The sequence below is a fragment of the Etheostoma cragini genome, chromosome 8, assembly GCF_013103735.1.
Source record: "Etheostoma cragini isolate CJK2018 chromosome 8, CSU_Ecrag_1.0, whole genome shotgun sequence".
Lineage (NCBI taxonomy): Eukaryota > Metazoa > Chordata > Actinopteri > Perciformes > Percidae > Etheostoma > Etheostoma cragini.
In genome coordinates, this window is record NC_048414.1 from 14,219,537 (window position 1) to 14,234,322 (window position 14,786).

The 14,786-nt window shown below is 43.8% G+C and overlaps 1 protein-coding gene across 2 annotated transcripts in view; it reads right to left on the minus strand.

The window, feature by feature from the left end:
- Positions 1-734: 734 nt before the first annotated feature.
- The window catches only part of LOC117949798 (filamin-C-like), a 23,225-nt gene continuing 9,173 nt past the window's right edge, over positions 735-14,786 (minus strand). For both annotated transcript variants that reach the window (XM_034880333.1, XM_034880332.1), the window contains 36 exons: positions 14,494-14,630; positions 14,212-14,405; positions 13,992-14,105; positions 13,754-13,897; positions 13,380-13,503; positions 12,925-13,085; positions 12,721-12,811; positions 12,387-12,556; positions 12,186-12,303; positions 11,824-12,086; positions 11,097-11,694; positions 10,487-10,660; positions 9,505-9,667; positions 9,088-9,416; positions 8,857-8,980; positions 8,566-8,722; positions 8,296-8,485; positions 8,172-8,195; positions 7,786-8,027; positions 7,596-7,695; positions 7,357-7,497; positions 7,055-7,183; positions 6,739-6,912; positions 6,433-6,597; positions 6,090-6,293; positions 5,849-6,001; positions 5,629-5,751; positions 5,277-5,525; positions 4,885-5,154; positions 4,596-4,733; positions 4,330-4,445; positions 3,368-3,500; positions 3,075-3,251; positions 2,708-2,926; positions 2,062-2,289; positions 735-1,427 (listed from right to left, as the gene is read on the minus strand). In XM_034880333.1, coding sequence (XP_034736224.1) covers positions 1,240-1,427; positions 2,062-2,289; positions 2,708-2,926; positions 3,075-3,251; positions 3,368-3,500; positions 4,330-4,445; positions 4,596-4,733; positions 4,885-5,154; positions 5,277-5,525; positions 5,629-5,751; positions 5,849-6,001; positions 6,090-6,293; positions 6,433-6,597; positions 6,739-6,912; positions 7,055-7,183; positions 7,357-7,497; positions 7,596-7,695; positions 7,786-8,027; positions 8,172-8,195; positions 8,296-8,485; positions 8,566-8,722; positions 8,857-8,980; positions 9,088-9,416; positions 9,505-9,667; positions 10,487-10,660; positions 11,097-11,694; positions 11,824-12,086; positions 12,186-12,303; positions 12,387-12,556; positions 12,721-12,811; positions 12,925-13,085; positions 13,380-13,503; positions 13,754-13,897; positions 13,992-14,105; positions 14,212-14,405; positions 14,494-14,630 — 6,424 coding nt within the window. In that variant the 3' untranslated portion in view covers positions 735-1,239. The remainder of the gene's footprint in view (positions 1,428-2,061; positions 2,290-2,707; positions 2,927-3,074; positions 3,252-3,367; positions 3,501-4,329; positions 4,446-4,595; positions 4,734-4,884; positions 5,155-5,276; positions 5,526-5,628; positions 5,752-5,848; positions 6,002-6,089; positions 6,294-6,432; positions 6,598-6,738; positions 6,913-7,054; positions 7,184-7,356; positions 7,498-7,595; positions 7,696-7,785; positions 8,028-8,171; positions 8,196-8,295; positions 8,486-8,565; positions 8,723-8,856; positions 8,981-9,087; positions 9,417-9,504; positions 9,668-10,486; positions 10,661-11,096; positions 11,695-11,823; positions 12,087-12,185; positions 12,304-12,386; positions 12,557-12,720; positions 12,812-12,924; positions 13,086-13,379; positions 13,504-13,753; positions 13,898-13,991; positions 14,106-14,211; positions 14,406-14,493; positions 14,631-14,786) is intronic.

Below are 14,786 nucleotides of genomic sequence, written 5' to 3' on the forward strand. Positions count from 1 at the left end.
TGCCTCGCCATGGCCCCCAGCATTGTCACAGTCAAGTCACAGTGGAACCAGAGAAAATTAGCACCTAATTATAGGCTCCTCTCTGTGAAGAACAGTACTGGTGCTGGTGGTGTGTGTCAGTGTGTGGAGGCTGGGTGGTTGACTCACTGTGGGACGGTGGCCAGTGGACCACGCAGAGGACATACAGAACACATGCACAGGCCATGGAGGAGACACAAGTGGTGGCCACACACATATGTACAGGGACACACACAAGCAAAAGGTTGAAACTCCATTCTTTCAGGTTGATTTGTGCCTCAGCAGGGTCTATGAGACGTAGAGGAGAGCTTGACTATGCTGCCATCTTGTGATGGCATCTGAACCAGACTGGATGTAAATGAGAGGAGAGGAAGACTATCCTGGATTGCTTTAACAGTGCAATACTAATCTGTAATGTTGAATTGATGTCAGTGGTAATAAAGGGCTAGAGGAGATTCACTATCATGAGATTCCCAGATGCAAAACAAAAAATGAAAAGCTTTGCAATCTATCTATTAGATACTGAAGGGAGACTCAGTCGAGAGTGATCTCTCTGTGATCAAGAGAAAATATCCTGACAGCTGCACAGACGGAGGAGCCAGCAGTGGTCAGAAAATAGCTACATGATGAAACTATGAAATTCTAAAATAAACTAAGAAATGTCTTCTGCTGAAGTGGTTAATGGTCTGATAAGAAATTAAATAAACTCTTGTCTGGAAAGTTAGCAATTCAATTTTTATTAGGTCTGCAAAGGCTTACCGAAAATAGGTTAATATAACAAAAACAAAAGTCAATATCTCATTCTTAAACCATACAAAACCATATTGCATTACAATTTAATACTGTTGATAACTCCCAACGTCTCTGTGTTTACAACACAACAAAACAGATGGAGGAAATCTTATGGACTGAGTAAAACATCATTCAAAGACTCTTAAACCACACTGTTTGCCTTTACATCACTCTGAATGTGAATGCATACTTGTAAATATAATTTCTGCAGTTAATGCAAAACTTTGGCAAAATAAACGTATTCAAGAAAAACTGTAAGCAAATGTCCTTGCAGCATTTAGTGCATGGTGAGTATATTGTAATCCGCTGAAGACCAAAGAGCATTACAGGAAAAGAAGTACCAGGGATTTTGATTAAAGCGTGCACATGACAAGAAAATGGTGATGCGTCAGTGAAGGGGAAGAGACGGGGCACCGATGCTCTTTGTTTTTAGGGTACAACCACTTTGTAAGGGCTCCCGGGGATGTTGTCGTCACCCCATTTGACAATGACGGTGTAGCTGCCCTTGTCCTTGACGGTGTAGGTGACGTTATAGAGCTTGTTGCCCATGTGCTTGACATACACCTCCTCGCAAGGAGTTTGGGGTCCATGCACGCCGACCATCAGCATGTTGGAACCTGGAGAAGGCGTAAGAGGAGGATTTTATGATCGTGGTGTACAAAAGTTGCACAGGTGTGTGTGTGTGTGTTTGTGTGTGTGTGTGTGTGTGTGTGTGTGTTAAAGCTGCACAAATCAAAATGTTGATGCAAACAATGGATGAAGTGATGTATATGTATGTGTAATAAGTAAGAAGGGTTGCTTCTAGTGACAACACCATAGAGAATTATCACCCGATTGCGGAGTACACATCCACATTCTAGTGTCTCCTTTAACTCTTTGTTGTGGTTTAAAGTCCCGTAACTTTAATGTGTTGTTTACTCTCACTCATTAACATCAACTGCAGCATCCATAGGCAGCTGTTTTTAGTAAAAGAAAAGCTCTGACAAAATGTATGCTACCCCATTAGCAACTAGTTCCAGAATATAATGGAATACGGAGACGCTAAAGAGACAGATTTTTCCCTTAGGAGTTGATGGAGACCAAAGCTAACTAAAAGCAGATATATATATACATATCAGTTTTGTGTTTACAGCTTGTTCCTCTGCCCAACAGTGGCCAAAAGAAACAATCAGTTTTATTTTGTAGTGTAGAAACTGTGTGTGTTTGACTTTTGTTTTTACTGCATTAACTTTATCTGGGTGATCATCTCACCTGCTTTGCTGCAGTCAACTGTAAAATTGTTTTTCTGTCCGACCACAGCCTTGGACAGTCCTGTTCCACGACAAACCACCATGCTTGCATCGGATGTCAGTTTTGTTGAGGTGGTGGAAGACGATGAGCTGGAACTGTAGGCACCGCCCACTTTGGAGGTTTTAGTAACTGTTTCTACTAAGACTGAGGAGGTCTCGTGTAGGCTGTGTCCCCCTGACAGCCGAGCTCCTGTAGGAGAGACAGAGAGAGAGAGAGAGAGAGAGCAAGAGAGAGAGGTTATCTAATGTCATCATAACTCAGTCCAGACATTACATTATACACTCTGTATTGACAAAGATATGATGGAAGCAAAGATGATGCTGATACTGAACAGTTCAGTAGGAAGTTCTTATCAGTCTTGAAAGAATGTTTATGTCACATTAATGAATAAATAAAGGTTTTGTATGCACAAAGTAGTGGCAGGATTATATTTGTGTAGTGCAAGAGAAAGACAATCTTTATGTAAAATGTACTCTAAGCAGTATGAACAGATGACGAGACATTTTCCTGAATTCCACCCTTTTTTTTCAGAGGAACATATGTTTCATAATTGAGACACTTCATGTGATATCCTCAGATCAGATGGGAGAGTGACTGTCAAGCAGACCTGTGATTTTAGCTTTGAAAGGGCTGCCCACTATGTGCTGTGGCCCTCCGTATTTAATGGTTATGAGATAGTTGCCGGGTGCCATGGGGGTGTAGGTGATCTTGTAGCCCTCAGGACACTCCCGACAGTCCATCTTGACCTTGGATGGCCCATCGATGTTAACCGATAGTGTGGCAGAGCCTGCGTTACAGGTGTTGACCACAAACTCTGAGGGTGCACCTGGAAGAAAGAGGGAAGTGCAGAGAAAGATGACGAGACTGCTGAAACAGTGCACATGATATTAAATTCATTTTAAAAAATCACAAAAAAACTATGCTGAAACAAAGCAAATGTGGTAGATGTTTGAAGTAGGGGTGGTTATGTCTACCTGTGGTTCCTCCCTGCAATCCAGGACCATGCGCTGTCACCATGCCTGGGTCTCCAACCAGCCCTGGGTCTCCCACTCGCACGTTAAAGGGACTTCCGGGAATGTGGCATCCGTTGAACTTGACATCTATGGAGTGAACTCCATTCTCCCGTGGAATGAAGCGGATTGTACTCTTGTCTGCACATGATACACAAAACAAGTGGCTATATTACTTCTAAATGATGCTTACAGATAAAAAAAAGCTGGATTCTCCAGAAGTTTACTTTGTACTACAAACTGATGTTGGCGCGTACCACTGTCGAGCTCAGTAACATAGCATTCCTCAGAAGAGCCGGCGGGGGTGTGGATTTTGGCGTCTACAACACCTCGAGCCCCATTGCGCTGCAACATGAAGGATGCCTCTTGGTTTACCTTCAAGTCCTTCTCCTACAAAAGACAGGGAAGCACATGATCAGAATACATATATATATATATATATATATATATATATATATATATATATATATATATATATATATATATATATATATATATATATATATATATATATATATTTGCGTGCATGTGTGTGTGCCTGCACATTGAGTGACACAAAGTGGGTGACTCATCACGCGTGAACAAGAATAGATTGAGCATTTGAGTGTGAGAGGCAGAAAAGGTCAGAGTTTACAGCGAGGCTGGTGTTTATTGTTTTTGCCCTACAGGCGGACGAGCGGTCCTACCAGACATAAGAGGTAGTGTGACATTCTAAATGTTGGTCTGATATTGCACTTCACCTGGCTTCTAGTGGTAGGAAAGCACTCTGAAGTGGCATTTCAGTCAACTAGAAATATATGTTTTTAGCATTGTTGGCAATGGAAACTTTAAAAGCAAATAAAACAAACATCTGTGAAGTGAAGAGAGCAATATTTGTTGTAAAGTTTTCTTGCTCAGACAGAAACACAATCGCATAGACCCACTGACTGTCCACATATAGCACAGCTTGTGTTGCCCGACATTAGCAGGGGACAGCTAATCCCGCCCTTCATCACTGGCCAGCATCACAGAATTATATTTGCATGTGATACTGCTTCAACACCGGCATTCAATTACACGTCAAGGGCAAAGTGCTATTAGACAGAAATATGTACAGTCACTCAATCATATGTGTTATGCTATTTTGTCACTGTGCATGTGTTGTGCCTGTGAGTGTTTCATGCAACAAATTAATGTGGCTGCTTTCGTCAACTCTGTGTGTATGTGTGTGTGATCTTACCTGAAGGCTTGTGAGAGTGAGCCTGCGGGCCTCGTCTGACAGTGTAGCAATCGGAACGATGAACGGGCTGTCGGGGATTTGCTCGTTGTTGAACTTGATTGACACTTCGTAATCACCTGGGGAAGCACACAGTTATTTTCTTTCACCACCAAATGAACTGAAGGAAGTATGAAGGAATAACTGAAAAGTTTAGCTTAGATAAAAAACACTATGACAAAACATTCGAATGAGGAAACATCTACACCTGTGGGAAAAGACAGTTTTACCTGGTTCTTTCACTATGTAGGAGACACCGCAAGAACCATCCTTTCTGTCCTCAAAGGAGATTTCAGCCTTGCTGGGGCCCTCTACAGCAATGGACAGACCACCAGCACCTGCCTCTCTGGTCCAGATACTAAATTCAGCTAAAGAGGATAAAACCAAGTTTCACCTTAAGTATCAATCTTTCATGAACATTTTGGAATCATACTGTATCTTGAATAAAAATACATGATGATAATAAAAAATAAAAAAACAATTTTTCCCACTGAGAGCACGTCCACGGAGTTAACTTACAAGGTGCTCCAGCCACGCCTCTTTCCAGGCCTGGTCCTCCTGCACGGACCTTGTGTGCTCCTCCCTCCCCCATGGGCCCCACAGTGAACTGGAAGGGGCTACCAGGGACGTGTTGGCCTCTATACTTTACGTTGACTGTGTGGGGTCCCATTTCACTGGGGATAAAGCGCACGCTGTAGGTGCTGCTCCCTCCGTCCACTATGTCAGCATCCACTGTTTTCCCACTGGGGCTGGTCACCTGAGCCGTCATGGCCTGAGAGCCACTCTCTACTGGATGAGGCAGAGCAGCACAGAAGACATGTTTACACATTTTTTTCTTAGTTAAAAAATACTACACATACCCTTTAATGTTTTCACATATTAAAAAATTGAGTTTCCATTTGGATTCTCACCTTCAGGTCTGGCAGTGATGCCAGCAAAGCTGCTGAGGCTCTCTCTGCCGAGAAAGTCTCCAAAAACATCTCTAAACGGGCTTCCTGCTCCGCCCAACTGGGTGCTCTCCTCCACTCGTACCTCCCTCTTGGTCTCTCCACCACGGGTTTTGCTGATCTCAGTGCGCTCAGTGCGGGTGTAGGTGTGGCTGCTGCGGGTGAATGTCCTGGTAAGCCTCTCCTGAGCTGAAACCATCTGGAACCAGTTTCCTACAGCAAGGAGAAAGAAGTGAGAATTCGATTGTAAGTGCATATATTTTAAGATTAGTTGGCCGCTGCCCTCTGACCACTTCTAACTGGCTCCTGTACTCACCTGGGATCTTGAGGTTAAGGCCACATGTGCTGCCCACTGAGGCAATAGAAGACGCCTGTCTCTTTCTAGTAATACTCTCCTTCATCCTTCCTTCTCCGGTCACCTTTACTGTGAAAGGACTTCCTGGAGGGCACAAACACATATACAGTGAACAAAATAGATTGATTTTATTTTAAGATGTCAAATGTTTTTGGTATCTTTACAAGTAAAATATTCTAACCTGGGATGTGTTTTTCAGCAAACTTGATGTTTACAGTGTAACTTCCAGGTTCTGTCGGACAGTAGGTGACTCTGCACGTCCCGTCTTCCACATCTTCGCAGTTGATATCCACTTTGCTCGGACCCTCAATTGACAAAGCTAGACCTCCATAACCTAAAGGGAGATGAAAAGTAGAAGATGAGTGTTTTGTACAAGCATGTTTGCTATAAAGGTGGAACACACCATCTCTAAATCTGCGTACCTGCGTTCCTTGTATCCACAAAGAATTCAGCCATTTCTAAGGTGTGTGCTTCCACCAGGCCTTTACCAAAAGCCTTCACTCTGCTTGCCTCGCCAATCTCTGACTGGCCAACCATGATTTTAAAAGGGCTGTTAGCCACATGTGCGGAATTTTTTCTCACGCTCACTTCATGCTCGCCGACCTCCTTAGGGGTGAAGGATATACCTGTGAACATTGAAAAAAAGGCAGAGAGGGAGAAAAATCAAGACAAGGAACCAGAAAAAAAAAAAAATCCAAAGGCATTTGTCTTATCCATCTTATACTCTTCAATTTATCTTGGGTATCTGGCAAGTGACTATCTCACCAAGGTGTCTGTTGGGCAGTCTCTTGAGCAGACAGGGCTCCTCGTTTCCTGATGGTGCTCTGATACTGGCAGTCAGAGAGCTCAGATCAGTCTCTGTGATCTTCAGGGACACGTCAGCCGCTGTTCCAACATTCAGCTGTGATGTCCTGGTTATGGCGTCATCCCCTTGACATAAAAAAGGTGGTTAAGATGTTTGTCAACCCCTAAAACCTAACCCTAAACCTTATCTGAAAACCTGTTTTAATGAACAGATCCACTATAAATATACAGTCCAGTAAAGTGGGTTGAAATGATTGATTTCCTCACCAGTGATCTTAGCAGTAAAGGGACTTCCAGGAATGTGCTTGTTGTCAAACTTGACAATGATGTTGTAGTCTCCAGGAGCTGTGGGCAGGTAGGACACAGTGCAGGTACCGTCTTTGTTGTCCTTACAGGTAATCTCGGCCTTAGAGGGTCCTTCCACTGCCAGTGACAGACCACCTGAAAGGGAGAAAAAAGAAAAACAAAAAAACCCAGATTCTTACTTTTCTCCGGTGTAGTAAGTGTTAATTGTATTACTATTAATAGCAAATTATTACTAGTAAGCAGTACATGGGGGAACTGGGGAAGTAAAGTATTGTACCTTCTCCTGCATTCTTGGTGACCACAGTGAAAGTGGCAGCCTTGTTGACCATGCCGTAACTCAGACCTGGACCATAAGCAGTCACCACTCCACTGTTTACAGCATCCACAAAGAACTGCAGAGGGCTACCTACAGTATAAGAGATATAATCATTGGCAAACAGTAATGAGATTAGGAACTGTGAATATTATCTATTGCATTTAATATACAAAAACAAGAGAGCAAAGAAATCCTTGAATAAATCATTGTTATTTTTTAAGTTGACAGTGCTTCCCATCCTTCTAATGCGATGTGTTTCTGACCTGGAATGTGGTTGCAGTCATATTTGATGTCCATCTCATGAAGACCTCTCTCTGTTGGCTGGTACTTTATTGTGATGGTGCCATCCTTATTGTCAGTGATATGCGGGCGGGCAGTCTTGCCTGAAGGCATCCGCACCTCACCTAGAAATGAAAGCGGTGTGTTGAAATGTCAGTGAAGGAAGTGTGTGTGTGTGTGTGCCTGCAGAATTTTCTTTCTGTTTGACTGGTGTTTGTCACACCTGTGATTTCTCCTTGCTGTGGCGTGAAGGGGACAAGGAAGTTAACAGGACGGAAGAGAGGATCCACAGTATCGCGGGGAACAACTGGCTCATTCGTGGCCTATCAATACAGAAAGAAGAAAAATTGTTGGTTTCATACATCTAAATGTCAGAACAGAACAGCACTGCAGCAGCATACTCCTTTACTCACCACAACATGGAAGGGGCTCTTAGGAATGTTCTGTCCCCCAAAGCGGATGGTAATAACATATTTTCCAGGTTCAGGGGCTGTGTAGTAAATGTCAAAGGTCCCATCCCGATTTTCCACCACATCCATGTCCAGCTCCATCCCTTGTGGGGTCTGCACCTTACAGGTTACCTTGCCTTTCCCAGCGGCCTTGGCATCCACTGTGATAACTGTGTCCTCGGAGGTCTGCAGTTTCTGAAGACTTGCTGTTAAGGGAAGAGAGTATTGGATAAGGAATAAGTAATAAAGAATAAGAATAAATGGAAAGAAGAAGTGCTACATAAATACATGGATTCTAGGATTTTCTTGCAATGTGTCAAAGAAATAAAAACAAAGCCTCTTTTACTTACACACGCCATGTCCTCCAATAGAAACTGGAAAGAAAAAATGTCATATTTGGAATATAAATATATAAATGCTACGAGTATAATATTAGTTTTATTTATAATGTATATAGGTAAGTGGTTTTATTACCTGTGAGGAGACATTTGCTGGCGTCTCCTGTGGGCAGGGACTGGATGCGGTATGGGGAGTAGGGAATCTCATCTCCTCCGTATTTAATGGTGATAGTGTAAGGGCCTGTAGAGTCAGGTACATAGGAGACAGTGTAGGTGCCGTCCCTGTTGTCCTGGATGGTTGCATTCTTTGGCTTGCCCTCTGGGTCCTGTCAATGTACAATATTAAGCTATATTAAATGGTGACTTATGGTTAAAAACGTATTGTGAGAACGGAAGCTTAACCCACCAGAATCTGCACAGTGAGCAGTCCTTCCCCAGCATCACGAGCATCAATGGTGAACTCAACTGGCAGGCTCGCAGACACACCTTTTGTGTCTAGACCAGGGCCACTGGCGCGTACCTTACTGGCGTCATGCCCAGGCTGAGACATTACCTTGAATGGACTGTGGAAGAAGTAACAGACATCTTGCTGAAGTACACTTTTCTTTTTAAATAAAGCCAGACAGAGCTGAACGTTAATTAAGACATATCTGCACATACTGCCTGGCTTGACATTTTTACTAAATTCTTACTGCACCTGTGTGGGACTTCCTGATCTGCATATTTGACAGCTACAGTGTAAGGGCCATCCTGGGCTGGGGTGTAGTGAACTGTGTGGGTGCCATCGCCATTGTTCTTCACACCAACTGGCTCTACAGTACCTGGCGATAAGACATTATAGAAATAATCGTATATCACCAGCTTTACGTCATTTATCAGCTCAGAGTAGGCGAGAAGTTTTCATATTAACATGACAGCATGTCCTTACCTGTTGGGCCATAGAGTTTGACATCCAGTGGGGCCTGTCCAGCTTTGGTACAGTCTGCTGTGAAAGTCTGAGGAACATGGGCTCTCACTCCAGTGCCCAGACCTGGACCGGAGCACTTCACCTTGCTGGGGTCCACAGGGTCCTTCACTGGTACACGGAACGGACTACCAGGGATTGGGTGACCTCCATAGTTGATGTTGACATCATAGTCTCCAGTAGTGAAAGGTATGTACTCCACACTGCAGCTGCCATCTTTATTGTCCTTGCAGGATATTTTTGCCTCTGAGGCTCCCTCGATGGTTAGGCCCAGGCCTCCGGTACCAGCACCCCTGAGAGAGAAGCCAACATTTTAATTTAATTGCACATGTTTGAGTTAAATTCCCACAAATGTTACCTTTAAATGTGAGCCAACAGTACCTAGTTTCCACAGTGAAACAGTTGGGCTTGTTGGTAATCCCTCCCTCCAGACCTGGTCCATAGGCACGGACCCGGGTCGGATCACATCCCTCCACCACAGATACTCTAAAGGGACTCTTGGGCACCGGTGCATCGTCATACTGCACCTCAATCAGATGCATTCCTGCGCACAAAGAGACTCATCAGTTCGAGGTCTGATGTCACACCTCTCTGGCTGAATGTTCTCAAAGCAAGCAAATATGTTCTGTTATTGCCGCTTAGTTTTAACTAAGAGCCAAACTAATTCCCTTTTAGGGAGATCAACATCTGTTTATTTATAAAAGGCTCTATCTAGTGCGCAGACATTCTAGTGAACGTTCAAGTCATTACATCTGTTCCCTATTCATTATTCTGTTACAACATTTTTCTGACAGAGCCCTCTCAGTAGGCCTTTATGCCAGATTCCCAGCAGCACTTCTATGATATTAGAGCATGTCTGGTGGAGGAGGAGTGCTCTGTGAACTCTTTGCTTTGTGTTATAGGTCTCTATTAATATCCCCTGTCATTCCCCTGCTGTATAGCTGTGTGCAGGCAGCCTTCAGCACACATACCTGCCTGGTTAAGAGCTTCTGTTCCAGAGCACACTATTTATAAAACAGAGCCTCCCTGCTCTCTGCCCCTCACATCATTGCTCCACTGCATCATTCTGTATTTATACACCTCACTTTCTTGTTCTTTCTGTTACCACTCTCCTGCTTTATTCCCAAATGGTGCCCAACACAAGCACCTGTTAGTGATTTCTCCATCTGTCTGTATGCTCTTTTTTAGACAGACTGCTTATGTAAAATCCTCTATCTATCTGCAGCACGTTATGCTTCTTAATGTTACAGATTTGACATAGATCCTACTTTCGTTATTGTTGTTCAGTGCCTCTCCACTTTATGATCCTCTAATTACACAAATTAACATACTTAAATGAAATTAAGTCATATTTTTCTCCTACCATCTTCGAATGCTGTGTACTCCACTCTGTAGGTGCCGTCTCCCTTGTCAGTAACGTAGGTGTCTGTGTTGGTGCCGGAGGGGCTGATAATGTGAACCTTCACATGATTTCCTCCGACCTTGCTGAGGGCACGAGCATCAACAATGAAGTGTGTTGTTACTTCTCTGAGGACCCCTAGAAACAGAAAAGCACTTTATGTGATTTGTGGGCAGTTATTTTAAGACTTGACATTGTAAATATGATATAAATATATATACATACATAGATAGATAGATAGATAGATTTAACAGCAGAGGCAGATATATGTAAAACATTTTAGCTGTTTCTTAACAAGTTAAAAAAGTACATACTCAGGCTGCAACTAAGAATTCAACAGAGCCCAAGGTGACATCTCCTAAGCTTGTGTTTCAACCACCGTCCATAAGTAAAATTGGAATTATAATGACATATGACAGAGAAGAACAATGTTGAAATGTTGGCCATTTTGCTTAATAAATAACTTTAATTGCCTTTCTAACAATTAACTTACCATTTAATTGACTAATTCTTTATGCCTAGGTTTGTTAAACCTACATGAAGTGAAAATTAGTTTTAAGCTTGGTATTGTTACCTCTGGGCTCCACTCCTGGCCCGTAGACATGCACCCCGCTGGTGTCCACAGAGGGCTCGACGTGCAGGACCTTGGGAAACTGGGGAATCATCTGGCCGCCATACTTGATCGTGATGGTGTGTGTGCCATGGAAGGGTGGGATGTATGTCACAGAGAAGGTCCCCTCTGCTGTTTTCTGGATGTGCACTTCAGCTTTAGTCCCCGTCTCTGACACAATCTCAATGGTGAGCTCAGCGTCGCCTGCCCGGGTGCAGTCCACAGTGAAGGTCGCCGGTTCGCCGGCCTTGGCCTTCTCCAGGCCAGGCCCACTGGCCGTCACCTTGCTGGGGTCCAAGGCTGAGCGCACTGCAGCTTTGAAGGGAGAGCCGGGGATGTGCTGTTCAGCAAACAAGATATTGATGGCATACTCCCCAGGCTCTGTGGGAAGGTAGAACACTGAGCATGTGCCATCACCATTGTCTTGGCACTCAATCTTTGCTTCGCAGGGACCCTCCACGGTGAGGCCCAGCCCACCTGCACCCGCTCCCTTTGTGTCAATAGTGAATGGAGCTGGTTTACCCACAATGCCTCCTTTCAGGCCTGGGCCAAAGGCTCGCACCTGTGACACAACAGTCAGGTCAGTTTTCTGAGATGAACTATCCAAAACATCAAATATTGGTGTTATGTTTCTCGAGCCTAAAGTATAAACACAGCGTAGAACTACATGCAGCTTGTAATGAACTTTTACCTTTGAAGGATCAGCAGGCATCACTGCTTCAACCGCAAAGGGGCTTCCCATCACTGGGTTGCCATCATAGCTGACATCAACTTTGTACTGCCCCTCCTCAGGGGGAATATACTTCACACCGTAAGTCCCTTTGGCTTTGTCGGATTCCAGCTTGCATGGGATTGGTCGGCCAGAGGGTGAGGTCATCTTCACACCCACATTTCCCAGCCCACCTGCGCCCTTTGCGTTAACTGTGAACTCCTGATCCTTTCCAACCTCAACTTCTGCAAGAAAGATTGACATGAAACACTTGCAAACTTTGCAATCCACTACTTTTACTTGGTGTAAATGCAAGAATATGGTATGTATTGTTTGTAACTTACTGGTGTCTAATCCTTCCACTTTCACCTTTCCAATATCCAGAGCTGGTGCCACTGTAATGTGGAAGGGACTCTTGGGAATGGGATCTCCTCCATGACTGACTGAAATCACCATGTTACCCTGAAAAGACAAGACAAGATGAATTGAGGCATTATTGTGAATAATGTTTCCATCCTATTCTTAAAAAAAAAGCACTACTGTACCTGTTGAAGAGCTGTGTACTTGACAGTGTAGGAGTAATCGTGGTTATCGATGATCTCAAAGTCACAAACCGCCTCTCCCGGACCTGATGCTGCAAAATGCACCTCAGGCTTGGCCTTGCCAGCTCCCTTTGTGTAGATGGTGAAGTGAGTTGGAGTGCCCACCTCCACTCCTGAAACACATGTGTTTTGTCAGTGCTACCAATCCTAGTCAAATCAAATAATTTCTCTAACATCAAAGTATTGTAGTGAGTGTTTTCTACAAAGGCAAATACCTATACATTTTGTGTGCTTGGTACTTATACTAATTCTAATTCTTGGTGTCAGTGGATCTCACCTGTCTTGTTAAGTCCAGGTCCCTCTGCTCTCACCTTACCGGCATCATGGGAAGGATCTACTTTGACTTTGAATGGACTGATGGGAATCTCCTGACAAAGCCAATCATAAAATAATCATAAGAAAGGACTCAAGACCAAACGCACATCAAAAGATATTCTACATAACTCACCAGTTTCTCTTGCACTGGAAACTGTATTCTTACCTGGTCAGCAAACAGCACCATAATGGTATATCGGCCTGCACCAGGGGGAGTGTACTTGACAGTGAAGGTGTCATTGTCATTCTTGATGATGTCAAATTCAATGTCTGCCTCGGCAGGGCCAACCACCCCTGGGGCACACTTGATTCCAATGCTGATGTCTCCTAATGGTGCATAGCAATGAGCACAGTTCAAGAAGGTCATTCAAAAATAGATGATCTGAATAAATAGAAGCTGTCGCTCCTCTGCCTAGAGCTTTATTTTAACTACATTTCATACATTTCAAATAACTAACCTCAACTTTGTCAGCTAAGATGCAAATCTTTACTTATTCTGTTCCTTCTGTGGGCTTTATATTTTTCAACATCCACATGACGTAGCACTAAATTCATTAAAAGCCAACTAAACTCAGAAGTGTTTTTCTAACCACCCACACCATCTTCCTCGTACAAGCTCACCTTGACCAGCGTCCCCACAGTCCACTGTGAAGTATGTTGGCTCGTTAGCTTTGAGCCCCGTCTTCTCCACTCCAGGCCCATAGACCTTGACTCTGTCTGGATGACAACCCTCTCCAACCAGCACCTAATGAATTCAAAGTGTACTTGAGGCAAAAGCAGTTGGTTCAAGTACAACTGCCGCAGTCCTCTTACTCTTACTTTGTGCATATTTGATTTAAGTATCATTATATTAAATTGACTGAATTTTAAGTGTATACGTGTGTGTGTGTGAGTGTGTGTGAGTGAGTGAGTGAGTGAGTGAGTGAGTGTGTGTGTGTGTGTGTGTGTGTCTGTGTGTGTATGTGTGTGTGTGTGTAGATTGCCATATGTCTTACCCTGAAGGGGCTGTTGGGAACGTTGACGTCCCCCCAGGTGATAATGATGGTGTGTTTAATGGACTTGACAGGGGTGTACACACACAGAAATGTGCCGTCTCCCTTGTCAGTGATCTTGATGTTAATGGTGCAGCCTTCAGCGTCCTTAGCGGGTACAAAAGCATGTCAACTCTGGTCTGTACATGCAATATAAATAACATTTTCCTATAAACAATACGGTGAAGGTTTCTCTCCGTACCTGAGCGTAGATCTTAAGGTGACCCTTCCCAGCCATGCGGGCATCAATGGTGAATTCAGTTGGTTTATTCACAATGACTCCAGTTGGCTGCAGGCCTGGACCATATGCTTTCACCTGCAACATTTTCTTGTTTTAATGTATTTTGTTTAGAATATGATCAGGTCACAATGGCAACCTGCTTCCTACTTATACATATTGTGTATCAGTGAGTGGGAATTACCTTCTCAGGGAAGACATCATTGGCTGCTGGAAGGATGTGGGCCATGAAGGGGCTGTCCTTGATGTCCTCGTCATCACAAATGACATGAACAGCGTAGTCACCAGCCTCAGTGGGCCAATAGCGCACATCACAGGAGCCATCGCCCTTATCATCACACTCAATTTTAGCCTGGGATGGGCCTTCGATGGAGAAGCCTAAACAACCAAAGAATTAAAACATTTAAAATAGATTTTTTAAACATCCACTTTTCTTCTACAAGAGCTCATATTACTCAAGACTCACCAAGAGTTCCAACTTCAGTGCCAATGGCCTCTACCACAAAGTCAGCAGATTTTCCAACCATGCCAGTCTTCAGACCAGGACCCCAGGCCCTAACCTTCTGAAAACCTGCCTCCTCACCCACCTCCACTTCGAAGGGGCTGCGACACACAGGATTACAAAATATTACTAGGTGTTAATGTGAATGTGCATTGTTAACAAAGAGCTAAAGGCAGAAATTAGGGCTGTGCAATTAATTGAATTTCGGTTTCGGTTTCGATTTCGGCTCCCAACGATTATCAAAATAGTACAACCGA